At 35.7% G+C, this 14,937-nt stretch overlaps 1 protein-coding gene across 3 annotated transcripts in view; it reads left to right on the top strand.

Annotated features, from left to right (window-relative positions):
- Window positions 1-14,937, top strand: part of LOC149796960 (protein FAM47E-like) — a 49,676-nt gene that overhangs the window by 25,821 nt on the left and 8,918 nt on the right. For 2 of the 3 annotated variants that reach the window (XM_089961642.1, XM_089961640.1), the window contains exons 7-8: window positions 2,282-2,296; window positions 9,515-9,679. In XM_089961642.1, the coding sequence (XP_089817768.1) occupies window positions 2,282-2,296; window positions 9,515-9,679 (180 nt within the window). The remainder of the gene's footprint in view (window positions 1-2,281; window positions 2,297-9,514; window positions 9,680-14,937) is intronic. The other variant, XM_089961641.1, reaches the window with a different exon arrangement.

Raw genomic sequence — 14,937 nt, 5'->3', positions numbered from 1 at the left:
ACCAGCATCAGTTGTGTGAAATTTATTTTCAGAATCAAGTATTTTTCAAGTTAAATGTTGATAACCTTTAGAAACTTTAGTAAATTTATGGATTTTATGTCAAAAGATTATTTTACCCATAATTGCAAGGAAGTTCATTGATGTTGTTATACAGTCATTCTGTTCCAGTGTTTGTATGGGCATACTTGTCTCCATTTGTCTGTCTGTCCATACATACTGTAAAGTCATAAATATTCATAGAGGATTTAATTTCATTATTTTTCGTGGGTGTTAGATATTTTAAAATTTAAATCCAAAACATAAGATAGTATTGTTGAACAACAGTATGTAAACATTGTGACTTCACAAAATCGTCCATTTACTCACAGGTCAGGAATTTTTTTTTATCATTTGACAGTAATGTTTATGTGTAATGCCATTAAAACTAGAAACCTGCAACTTGGGTCACTGAGAGTCTGTAAGTATAGATTGTGTCAATTTTTATTTCTTTTTGTTCCATGGGGTGAGGCTACTTGGGTAGGTAGGTTTTTAAAAAAATCAAAATAACTCCAGAAATTTTTTCATACATGTATGAGAAATGGCATATGTGATTAGTGACCCAGTTGTCAATAAATGTCAGACTTGGTTTTCTAGGTCATGCACCATTGTCAATCCACACAAACTTGTCTGCCAGAAATAGATCTGACTTGTAGGGAAAAAGCAGAAACATGAACAACGTACCCTGCAAGGGCCATAACCCGTAGGTCATAACATAGAAACTGTTGGTATTGCTATCCTGTAAGCATATATATTTTTTTACTGGGAATGAAAAGACAAATTTATAATTGCAACTGATATTGACTAGTTGTCCATCCCTACCCCAGGTACTTAACATCTAGGTAATGAGAAGACAAATTTATTAATGCAAGTGGCATTGACCCAGGGTTCATCCCTACCCAAAGTAATTTAGCCACTGGGACATTACATGCAAACTATTGAGATCCCAGCCCTAAAACTATATATTCACATATTGGGCATGAAAAGACAGATTGACTCACCACATGCAACTGACATTGACCCTGAGGTATATCCTTAACCCCTCAGGGATCATGTTGGGTCATAGCTTGGGAACTATTTGATGTCCCTGCCATATAGCCATGCATATACTTCCTGGACATAAAAAGACATTTATAAATGCATCCAATATTGATCATGGCATCTATCCCTACTCCATAAGGGAAAAAGTTGGTCCAGGCATCTATCCCTACTCCTTAAGGGAAAAAGTTGGTCCAGGCATCTATCCCTACTCCTTAAGGGAAAAAGTTGGTCCTGGCATCTATCCCTACTCCTTAAGGGAAAAAGTTGGTCCTTGCATCTATCCCTACTCCTTAAGGGAAAAAGTTGGTCCTGGCATCTATCCCTACTCTTTAAGGGAAAAAGTTGGTCCTGGCATCTATCCTTACTCCTTAAGGGAAAAAGTTGGTACTGACATTTATCCCTACCCCTTATAGGAAAAAGTTGGTCCTGGCATCTATCCTTACTCCATAAGGGAAAAAGTTGGTCCTGGCATCTATCCTTACTCCTCAAAGGACAAAGTTGGTCCTGGCATCTATCCTTACTCCATAAGGGAAAAAGTTGGTCCTGGCATCTATCCCTACTCTTTAAGGGAAAAAGTTGGTCCTGGCATCTATCCTTACTCCTTAAGGGAAAAAGTTGGTCCAGGCATCTATCCCTACTCCTTAAGGGAAAAAGTTGGTCCAGGCATCTATCCCTACTCCTTAAGGGAAAAAGTTGGTCCTTGCATCTATCCCTACTCCTTAAGGGAAAAAGTTAGTCCTGGCATCTATCCCTACTCCTTAAGGGAAAAAGTTGGTCCTGGCATCTATCCTGGTTCCTCGAGGGAAAAAGTTGGTCCAGGCATCTATCCTTGCTCCTCAAGGGACAAAACTCCTGGGTCATAGTTTGGATATTATTCAGATTCTTACTTTATAACCAGGTTAACATCATAGGAATGAAAAGACAGATGCACATTCCCATCTTACTTTTGTCCTGGGGACAATCCTTACCTTTTGGTTCCTATTCATGAAGCTAAAACTTTGGGGTTGTGGTCAAAACACTGAAGTGTGAGGGTAGATTATTTACAAAGAGTTTTACTATTGCATTAAGTACAAGAGAGTCTCACCAACATTATTATTGCAGTCATGCATGAACTCTGTTTATGTGCATTAGCCATGAATACTTACATCTGTTTTAGTTACAATTGTTGGCTTACATGTAATTCTTTTGATATACAAATTTACAGAGAAGCAGAGACCTGGTATGTAATAAATGCAGTTTTATATTTTTCACTGGAATGGCTTGAAACAGTTGGGGAAATTGCTTTTGTCATCCTTTTCTATGAGACTACTGGAACCTTTTAGCAATTGCTAGAATAATGCTGGGATGTAGGAACATCTAGCTTCATAGTTAGTCTATTTACCCAACCATATACGCCTTGAAATTTATCTCTGTCTTGTCTCATATTTTAGAATGGTTTTAGAGATCTATGTGATAGCATACATTAGAAGGATCTTAGGGATCTGTCTCATAGTATACTTTAGAATGGTTTTTTGGGATCTGTCTGATATTTAGAATGGTTTTTTGGGATCTGTCTGATATTTAGAATGGGTTTTGGGATCTGTTTGTTATTAAGAATGGTTTTTGGGATCTTTCTGTTATTAAGAATGGTTTTTGGGGATATATCTGACATACCTTATAGCATACTTTACAATGGTTGATGCCATACTTTAGAATGCTGTTTTAAGGATATGTCTGATGGCATTGTTTAGAATGATTTTAAGGACATGTTTTATATCATTTTTAGAGTTTGTTCAAAGACATGTGTATAGCACATCTTTAGAGTGGTTTTAGAGACATTATGATAGCATACTTTAAAGTGGTTTTAGAGACATGTCTAAAAGCATACTTCAGAGAGTGTGTAGGGATATATTTAATATCATACATTAGAATGGCATAATTTAGAGTTGTTTATATTTAGTGTGGTGGAAGGGGTACCAATATTGAATAGTTACATTTTGGCAATTTTATAGATAGGGAGTTTTTTATATTAGCAGCAACAACTACAAGTACTTTCTAACCTTCATTATAATGTCTCTAGATAAGTAATATATATATATATATATATATATATATATATATATATATATATATATATATATATATATATATATGGGGAGAGAGCGTGTGATTAGGACTTTTAATGTGACTGGGTGGGACATAATGCTACATGTCTGCGGCATGATGCCCCAGTGCTAGACATCACTATAAACTGTCACACTGCAGACATAGTAGCAATATGACTGAATTTTATTTTAAAGCTACATTTAAAATCCAAATCACACTCACACACATTCCACAATTTACCTGAAACAAAAACCTAAGTATGTAAGTCATGGAGTATATTTATATTTGGCACATTTCTTTTAAAATGTTCATGATTTGAATTTTATGTATAGCAAGAATTGCTTTTCATCTCATATCATTTTTATAGCTTTGCAATGAAAATGCCTGGCTTTCTTGGAATTGTGTGATTTTTGCTTCATTTTATTTTGAATCATAATGTGTAGATATATTATATATAGAAAGTATAGCTTAGTACTTTATTAGTGATTTTTTAAAAATATTTTTCACTGAGGGAAGTTAATAATTTGAAATCTGATCAAATTGAAATGATGACTCTGTGTCAGTTGATGATTTCTTTTTATTAAAAGTCCTTGGCAATAAAAATTGTTTATAACATTTCACAGTGGACTGGGATTCTTATACCATTATAACCAAGAAATGTTATATCCAAATTCATCATTTATGTTTCAAAATGTTTTTGAATATGTCCTTGTTGATAACATTGGATATGGTAATAAGCAATTTATACTAGTAAAATTAATGTCAGAAAAATGTATTTGAACTCATGTAGTGGTATTTAAATTGCTAAGCAATATACATTTGTATAAATACATGTCATGAAGAAAAAATCATAAACCAGTACATTTGACCATCTGATGGAAGTGTCAATATACAAGTACCAGCAAGGGAATCATACAAATCTTTTTTATGCAAAATGTCTCTGATCAATAACTTGACTTGTAAATTAGTCCTTTATTTATTTGGACCAAAGAAATTGTCAATAGTTGTATGTTTTTTGTATATTGGATATTTTTGTTGATAAAGAATATCAGGTGTGTCACTCTGAGCACTACTCCTTAAGGGAAAAAGTTGGTTCTGGCATCTATCCCTACTCCTTAACCGATTTGGCCCCGATCCCGTCTGTAGGCGTGATGAGACTGTACCCTACTTCCAAGCTCTGCAGCATCAAGGTCATTTAAGATACACCAACATGGGTGGTATTAAAAAAGAGCAGACAGATATAGCTCTTAAATGATATCAAATAATCTGGAAGTTCTGGTTGCACTACAAAATACAGAGAGAAAAACCTCATTTTTTGAACCCGGTTTCTTTTCACCAAAAATTTGCTCGAGATCAAAATGCGATTTTGGGTCCGGATTTTAGACTTTTTGGCCTCAGATCTAAGGCATACCGGTCTTAACTGCACACAGACAGGTGAACCTTTGCAAAAACTAGGATAAGGTGGGCATTTGGAATAAATTACGGTCTCCATACGAAAATGATGGGTCCATTAAGCAAAAAAAAACAACAAAAACAACAAAAAGAGCAACAACTTTTACCCATCTGCTCATGCACAAGCAAAATAACCAATGGAAAATGATGTTTATAATACAACTAGGCATTATTCTCATGGAAAATCTGTTGAAAACCGATGTATTACAATGTATTCAGAAATAGCCCCCCAAATGTCTTTCCTACGCACATTTCAGGCAAAAATGACAAAAACCTCTGGGGCCGAATGAGTTAAGGGAAAAAGTTGGTCCTGGCATCTATCCCTACTCCTAAAGGGAAAGAGTTGGTCCTGGCATCTATCCCTACTCCTTAAGGGAAAAAGTTGGTCCTGGCATCTATCCCTACTCCTTAAGGAAAAAAGTTGGTCCTGGCATCTATCCCTACTCCTTAAAGGAGACTAGAAATCAAAATTTTCCTTCTACGTATGTAATTCTCTACAGATTTTAATTCGACTGTCATGTTTATAAATTAAATATCGTAAGCGGGTAGTGATTTTATTGCATGGAAGATACCACGATTCCGTAAATTGCCGAGTTTTTCCGAGTTTTAATGAGACGACAGATCACGTGGTACCGTGACGCCATACTAGCCAGTCCTCGAATACAAACATAAACATTGGCGAGCGAGGCAGACGGAAGGAGACCATTTTGGGTTGCACATTCAAAACTTGAATCTGCAGTCTGATATAATAGTTTATGTACTGTACTGGTCAGTGCTAAAAGATTTTTTTTAGGCACAGGCCCCGGGCTGGTGACTTAAATAAACTGAAGCCCTGACTGAAATTCCACAAGCCCGGACAGTTCATACCTGTCAACTCTAAAGCCGGGAGAAAAACCTCCCGATTTTGGGGGTATTTCCTCATCTACATCCCGATCTCGTAATATCTCTAAATTTTTCGCAGCTAAGTCCCGATTATTACATTATGTCTGTCAATTTTCATTTGTCAGAAGAAAAAAACCCAACCCCAAACCATATATAAATAGATATAACGTATGCAATCCACAGTCTAAACTGCCACACTGCAGACACCGAAGTGATATAACTGAAAAATTGTTAAAACTACGTTAAAATTCAAATCACATGCACACACGTCTAAATCCGGCACTGGACGAAATAATTAATATCACACAACAGTTTTTTTTCTTTTTTTTCTTCAGTAAATAGAACCTGAAAATTAAACATTATTCAAGTAAATTTCAGATGTTTTTACACAACTACAACAGTACTATAGTATAAAAAAATTAAAAGAATAAAATTGTCACCAATTAGCTTAAATGAATGATCACTGTGAAATTTTCTCTGCAAACAAAATCGCATCTCCATTTCCGCCAAAGAAACTCGGCCAGTTAACACCTGACATTCCTCTACCGTATATGTAAAGTTTAATTACCATGATTAAATTACAAGGAATAAAACAAAATATACCATGCAGTATATGTGGCCTTTAGGAACTAATTCTAAATAAATATTTTGTTCAGCCAACAGTGTGATACATGCATTAAGACTTAAACCTGAAGTCCATGGCATTGTAAGTAACAACAAAATAGGCATCGTTTATTTTGGCAATCAATTGCTGGTGCTTACACATACACACACTGTCGAACATGGTTTCTTTGAAGTATGTCCGAAGGGCAGTCCTTTTCACAAGATCAATGCAAGGATAAGGAGTATGTTCATTAGTCCCACCGGCTTTATTGTTTGCGTACTTAAATCAAAACTTTAGCTATTTTGCAATTTAGCCAGAGCTGACCAGAATATGCAAAATGGGCTTGTCCTGGGGGAATAATAAGGCATATCACATGGAGAAAAGGTACATCCCATGGCGCTTGCACATTGGGGCAAGGGGTTGGGGGTTGGGTCAATAGTCCCCCCCCCCAGTTTATATTGTCAGCCATTTAATGTGAAACTTTGACCTCTTTTCTTTTAATCGCTGCTATTTAAACTGCCCAAGGAATAGTTTTATATCAGTTCCAATCATTGCAGATTACCGTTTATACATACAACATGTATACAATGATTTTTTTTTTTAAATTTGTAATTTTTATAAGATTACTGAAAATTGTGTTTTCTCGAAACACGACAGGTTTAGAATATTATTTTTGACAAAGCCTCCATTTAATTAAAATCAAATCTAAATTTCACCTTGGACAGTAGCGATTTGATTTAGATTGTGCCGTGTTAAGGCATGTATGTCAACATCTTGAAAATACATTTACTAATTTCACCAGCGCGATCCAAGTTTCCTCAGGCAAACAATTTTTGTTTCGACAAGCCTGACGGGCACCTCACTTTGAATACAGGATGGGCCGGAACTAAAACCAGAGGGGCCCAGGGTGTCGGGCTATCAGATTTATTTTTAGCACTGCTGGTGTAGATAAAAGATCTGTGAACTGCTTATTGCATTTTGTGGTCACTTACTCGGCCTTCTGCCTATTTTCGTAACTCGCACGTTTAACACTTTTCCCAGGATTTAAAATATTCAACATTATGTCTGGAACAGCGCCAACTTTTAGTCTAGGCCTAGCATTTGCGTATCCTTGAGCTGCCATTTTTTCAGAATCCCCCTCGTTACAGTCCTTTGAGAAATGTAACGAGCAGATAGTGCTGTATGGTGTTGCTTTGAAATCAACTCGTTTGTAATAATGTATCCATTCTTTCATTATGCCTTTATCTTTCGGAAAAGAAAAAAAAATGTTGTCCACAGGCTTGTCTTAATGTTCTATTACACCCATAAGCAACGCAAAACGGTATTGTCTTTTACTCTGCCAACTCCCACTTGGGCTGCTGGAGTCGCTACTATGACGTCACATCCCGAAAGTAACCGAATAGGCGCGGAAATTTTGCATACGAGGTCACGGAAATTCAGCTCCTAGAAGATAGGCCAATATTTCAATATTGGCATTACGGTCGCAGATGATACTTCAGAATAAGGTTTTCTGCTATAGTACTTTTATTATTATTCTATATTTCCATTGGTTTCTGGTCTCCTTTAAGGGGAAAAGTTGGTCCTGGCATCTATCCCTACTCCTTAAGGGGAAAAGTTGGTCCTGGCATCTATCCCTACTCCTTAATGAAAAAAGTTGGTCCTGGCATCTATCCCTACTCCTTAAGGGGAAAAGTTGGTCCTGGCATCTATCCCTACTCCATAAGGGAAAAAGTTGGTCCTGGCATCTATCCCTACTCCTTATGGGGAAAAGTTGGTCCTGGCATATATCCCTACTCCTTAAGGGGAAAAGTTGGTCCTGGCATCTATCCCTACTCCTTAAGGGGAAAAGTTGGTCCTGGCATCTATCCCTACTCCATAATAGAAAAAGTTGGTCCTCGCATCTATCCCTACTCCTTAAGGGAAAAAGTTGGTCCTGGCATCTATCCCTACTCCTTAAGGGAAAAAGTTGGTCCTGGCATATATCCCTACTCCTTAAGGAAAAAAGTTGGTCCTCGCATCTATCCCTACTCCTTAAGGAGAAAAGTTTGTCCTGGCATCTATCCCTACTCCATAAGGGAAAAAGTTGGTCCTGGCATCTATCCCTACTCCATAAGGGAAAAAGTTGGTCCTGACATCTATCCCTACTCCTTAAGGGAAAAAGTTGGTCCTGGCATCTATCCTTACTCCTTAAGGGGAGGTCCTGGCATCTATCCCTACTCCTTAAGGGAACAAGTTGGTCCTGGTATATATCCCTTCTCTGTAAAAAATGAAGTGTAGTTTTACCATTTTGTCTCCATCTCACCTCTGTCTGCGTGGATTCGAGTCCAAGGCTCGGCTAACGTGGGTATGTGGGAAAGCCTGCCAATAGCTTCTCGTGGGTTGGTGGTTCTTCCCTGGGTTTTCCAGGGTTCTTCCTCCACCAGTTATACTGGCGGCCATGTATAGCCTATCTTGTGCTGAAAAATGGCGTTAAACCCTAGAACAACAACAACAACAACAACCATTTTGTCTGTCTCAAAAGAGGCCATTTACCTATCTTTGACAAGTTTATGAGACAATCATTTCATAATAAATACAACCATTTCTAATAATTATATAGACTCATACAAGGGACATCTGATTCTGATTGATGTTTGCATATAAAAAATAGATCTGACAGGCATCAATAGAGGTTTATGCTTTGCCAAACTTTGGATTTACTGGTTTACATTTTTTTAGTAACCTATCAGATAAAGCGTTGCATTTCATGTTAGGGTGAGTCATCATTAGAAATGATATACTCTGAAAAAGTTTTTCAAATCATAAATGTGGAAGCTTTAATTAGATTGGTAAATCAAAAGTTCAACAAAATATGATCTTGTATTGTCATCTGTCAGGTCTCAGTTATGTCAGAGATCTTAGTTGTCACTAGATTGTATATGGGATGAACTACTATTGCATTATTTTCTTCTCCTGAGGGAACTGTTCTGCTGTAATAGTGTCTGGCAGAGTATAGTGATACTTCACCCTACCAAACAACACTAGGAGGACAATTCACAATGGAGAAATCAGTAATAGATTTAGTATAAACTAATGTGACATCATATGACACTGCATGGCAATGGTGCCTATCAAAACAGGTGTAATGATCATCGTCAGGTAGAGTATTGGGGATGCATGGGGAAATGTATAGTGTCCGACAATAAATCTCTGTGGCAAACCTGTGTTAAGAATTTATCATCTGATGTACTACAGTAATCTATTTTTGGGGCAAATCTACAAGACTCATACAGTTAAGCATTGTTGACAGACATATTTAAGAAATAGCTGCAGGTCAGTAGAAATGCAGAAATAAATATGAAATTGAGGATTTATTTGGCATGAAGATGCTTATTGACAAAACTTCAAAAACGTTACAAATTTGTTTACTTTTAGGTGTATTCAGGAAGTTACGAACCCAGTTGGGTCAAATTTAAATATGGAGCCTGGTACCTGGACCCTAAAACCTGGCAGAAAAGGGATCATGATGAAGACCTGATTGATCCGAAGGAGCTAAAGGACAAAGAAACATCAGAGACAAAACAGAAAAGTCATGAACTTGTAAGTAAAGCTAAGTCATATATTCTTGAGTTATGTACAGAAAAAGAATTAATATTTAGGTTCACCAATACATTTTTTTATACCATTCCCACATTAAAAGAATATTTAAAAATTGTAGGATAGAGCTGGGATGGTGGTGTTTCTGAAATTCAGCCCATCAAAAAGTAGGAATCCTTTTTCATTTGTAAAATCTATGAATATCAGATTTGACTTTTCTGTTTTTATCCATTTCTTTTCTTTAAGTTTCAGTTTAACAAGTTTACATACATTTTATCATGTTTTAAAACATCCTTCAGGGCCATGATGAGTCCGTTGTTAAAAAGCAGCTAAAAAGATGGGCTTTGCCTCATGTTTAGACAAGTATCATTTTCATGTTTTGTATGAAATTATGGCCTAAAGAAATATTTGATAGAGGTACATATTCTGCTCAGTTCCAGTTGCAGTTTAAATAAAGAATGTTTTTCCATTGAAGTGTAAGTTCTTTAACTGAATACCCATCTTAAAAAGTGGAAACGTTCTGTGTTAGGCAAAACAAGAATCAGCTAAAACTTTGATATCATTCATGGAGAAGTGTTGAATGTGTTTGGAAGAAACAAGGTAGACAACTATGCTAAAATGGAGAAAGAAAATGTAACTGGATAAATCAGACTGCAAGTCCTGTTATTTCTTTCAAAAAGCAAGTCTAGCTGTGGTTTTTTATTGAACTTGCAGCTTTGCTATCTTTTGCTTTTTCACTCTGTCTCTCATTTCATAGATGTCACTGATTAGAAACACATATTTTTCATAAATCAGTCTTTATTGATAGTAATCAGATGCAGCCCACACACACACACACATACTTTAGTGCCTTTTAAAGAGGCTTGTTATCAGCAATTTACAAGCACACTGGTTATTCAGACTTTCTTTGTCACTTAATTCTTTAGTGCCATGTCTATGCACAATGAGGACTCCCACTGTCTCTCTGAGAATGTATATTTATTTGTCCTTAAATGCATGAAAAGTTTCTTTTGAACACAAATTTATATTTGTTATTAAATTTTAATCACTTTTGATGTGGAACCTCATAGTCAACAAGATTGTATTGTTCCTGAGTTGTAACATTTGCAATATACATCATGATGAACTCATCCAGCCACATACAGCATTTAATATCATGATATACAACACTTCATATTATGATGAATTGGTCCAGCCATATACAATGTACAGCATTTAATATCATGATATACAACACTTCATATTATGATGAATTGGTCCAGCCATATACAATGTACAGCATTTAATATCATGATATACAACACTTCATATTATGATGAATTGGTCCAGCCACATACAACATATGGCATTTAATATCATGATATACAACACTTCATATTATGATGAATTGGTCCAGCCATATACAATGTACAGCATTTAATATCATGATATACAACACTTCATATTATGATGAATTGGTCCAGCCATATGCAATGTACAGCATTTAATATCATGATATACAACACTTCATATTATGAGGAATTGGTCCAGCCACATACAACATACGGCATTTAATATCATGATATACAACACTTCATATTATGATGAATTGGTCCAGCCACATACAACATATGGCATTTAATATCATGATATACAACACTTCATATTATGATGAATTGGTCCAGTCATATACAACATACGGCATTTAATATCATGATATACAACACTTCATATTATGATGAATTGGTCCAGCCACATACAACATATGGCATTTAATATCATGATATACAACACTTCATATTATGATGAATTGGTCCAGCCATATACAACATACAGCATTTAATATCATGATATACAACACTTCATATTATGATGAATTGGTCCAGCCACATACAACATATGGCATTTAATATCATGATATACAACACTTCATATTATGATGAATTGGTCCAGCCATATACAATGTACAGCATTTAATATCATGATATACAACACTTCATATTATGATGAATTGGTCCAGCCATATGCAATGTACAGCATTTAATATCATGATATACAACACTTCATATTATGAGGAATTGGTCCAGCCACATACAACATACGGCATTTAATATCATGATATACAACACTTCATATTATGATGAATTGGTCCAGCCACATACAACATATGGCATTTAATATCATGATATACAACACTTCATATTATGATGAATTGGTCCAGTCATATACAACATACGGCATTTAATATCATGATATACAACACTTCATATTATGATGAATTGGTCCAGCCACATACAACATATGGCATTTAATATCATGATATACAACACTTCATATTATGATGAATTGGTCCAGCCATATACAACATACAGCATTTAATATCATGATATACAACACTTCATATTATGATGAATTGGTCCAGCCACATACAACATATGGCATTTAATATCATGATATACAACACTTCATATTATGATGAATTGGTCCAGCCATATACAACATACAGCATTTAATATCATGATATACAACACTTCATATTATGATGAATTGGTCAAGCCATATGCAATGTACAGCATTTAATATCATAATATACAACACTTCATATTATGGTGAATTGGTCCAGCCATATGCAATGTACAGCATTTAATATCATGATATACAACACTTCTTATTATGATGAATTGGTCCAGCCATATGCAACATACAGCATTTAATATCATGATATACAACACTTCACATCATGATGAACTGATCCAGCCACATACAACAATTTGTATCATGATGAATTGATCGAGCAATATACAGCACTTCATAGCATGATGTTCTGGTCTGGCCATATACAACACTTCATACCATGACGAACTACTTCAGCCACATACAACACTTCATATTATGACAATTTGGTCCAGCCATATACAACCCTTCATATTATGACAATTTGGTCCAGCCACATACAACACTTCATAGCATGACTAATTGGTCCAGCTACATACAACACTTCATATCATTACAATTTGGTCCAGCCACATACAACACTTCATAGCATGACTAATTGGTCCAGCCACATACAGCACTTCATATCATGATGAATTGGTCCAGCCACATACAACACTTCATAACATGACTAATTGGTCCAGCCACATACAGCACATCATATCATGATGAATTGGTCCAGCCACATACAACACTTCATAGCATGACTAATTGGTCCAGCCACATACAGCACTTCATATCATGATGAATTGGTCCAGCCACATACAACACTTCATAACATGACTAATTGGTCCAGCCACATACAGCACATCATATCATGATGAATTGGTCCAGCCACATACAACACTTCATAGCATGACTAATTGGTCCAGCCACATACAACACTTCATATCATGATGAATTGGTCCAGCCACATGCAACACTTCATATCATGATGAATTGGTCCAACCACATACAACACTTCATAGCATGACTAATTGGTCCAGTCACATACAGCACTTCATATCATGATGAATTGGTCCAGCCACATACAACACTTCATAGCATGACTAATTGGTCCAGCCACATACAGCACTTCATATCATGACAAACTAGTTTGGCCACATACAACACTTCTTGTCATTACAGCCTTGAAAACTGCAGGATGTCAATTCCTTACACAGTACTCCATCATTATAATGCTGTCCATGGGTGTTATGGAATATACCACCATATAGTGAGACTGCCCTATAATGATGTACCTGATAAAGTTCACCCTCATTATAATACTATATGGGGCCCCGAGTGGCCGAGTGGTCTGAAGCACTCACCGTTATGGATCATTGCCATCTCACCTCTCTCTGCGTGAGTTTGAGTCTCAGGTTCGGCCAGTGTGGGTATGTGAGAAAGCTTGCCAGTAGCTTCTCGTAGGTTGATGGTTCTATCTGGGGTTTTCCTGGGTTCTTCCTCCACCTTTATACTGTCTGTCATGTATAGCCTATCTTGTGCTGAAAAATGGCATTAAACCCTACAACAATAATGATGTACATGGAATATACCACCATATAGTGAGACTGCCCTGTAATGATGTACATGATACAGCAAACCCTCATTATAATGCTGTCCATGGGAGTCATGGAATATACCACCATATAGTGAGACTGCCCTATAATGATGTACCTGATAAAGTACACCCTTGTTATAATGCTGTTGCTATAACTCTATGGTCTCAAAATAAATAACAAGAAAGATCAAAAACCAACAAGTTTTGTATAATTGAAAATATTTATTTCCTGAAAATACAAAAGGAAAGAATTAGATGTCACCCTATTTAAATAAAGTCATTGTTATTATTATTATTATTATTATTATTATTAAAAGAACTTACAGTATGATGAATGAAATCCTAAGCAATAAATGTTCTATAAATTCCAGATGTATAGAGTAATCCAAATGGATTCCAAAGGTATTCCAGATGATGGTCAGCAATGAACTAATGTATCAACAGTACAGAAGAATCACTTTCATATAATCCCAAATTAACTTTAAATGAATTCACAGTAATCTTGTGACAGCTATAAATCTAAATGGTCTTTAAATGAATACCGAGTAATTCCATACAGCTATTATGCCAATTAATCTTAAATATTTCAAGTACTGTAATTCCAATAAATAATTACATTAAATGAATCAGTTCCTCTCAATATAACTAAATATCTTCCATGACTGGTGTTGCTACTAAGAATGCCTAATTCTGCATAATTATTCTGTTATATAGAAAGCTAAGTCATAATCCCTAAATCATATAGATGGTTTAGTGACTCATTTACATTGCACATTGAACTGGTAAACAGAATCACGTGGGTTACACTAGCTAATCAAGAATTAGGTCAGCTTACCCTTATTAAGAATCCCACAACCTCCATTTTCAGCACGTGATGTTTACCTGGATTCCACCTTGGAACTTATGAATGAATCAACACACTTGATACATGACTCATCCTGCAGTACAAACCCATTTATTTAGAAAACCAATATTTAAAATATTATTAATTAAATAACCCATACTAACTATTATTATGAAAATAATACACATAATATAGATACACATAACAATATAATTTTACTACTACATAAAATACAACAGGATCCAGAACCTTACCTGCTTTGTAAGAGGAACCATGTTGTAATGAGTGCAAATAAATGTTGCTTGTTCTTTGTGACTAAAACTGGCTAAATAAACACAGTGTGAACATGATACATTAAATACAGAGAACCTGTCTTAAACAATTTCCAAAACCATATCATAA

This window comes from Sinohyriopsis cumingii, chromosome 6, assembly GCF_028554795.1.
Source record: "Sinohyriopsis cumingii isolate HCF-2022 chromosome 6, ASM2855479v2, whole genome shotgun sequence".
Taxonomy (NCBI): Eukaryota; Metazoa; Mollusca; class Bivalvia; order Unionida; family Unionidae; genus Sinohyriopsis; species Sinohyriopsis cumingii.
Note: the sequence above shows the minus strand (reverse complement) of the source record. Positions and strands in the feature narration are given on the sequence as shown.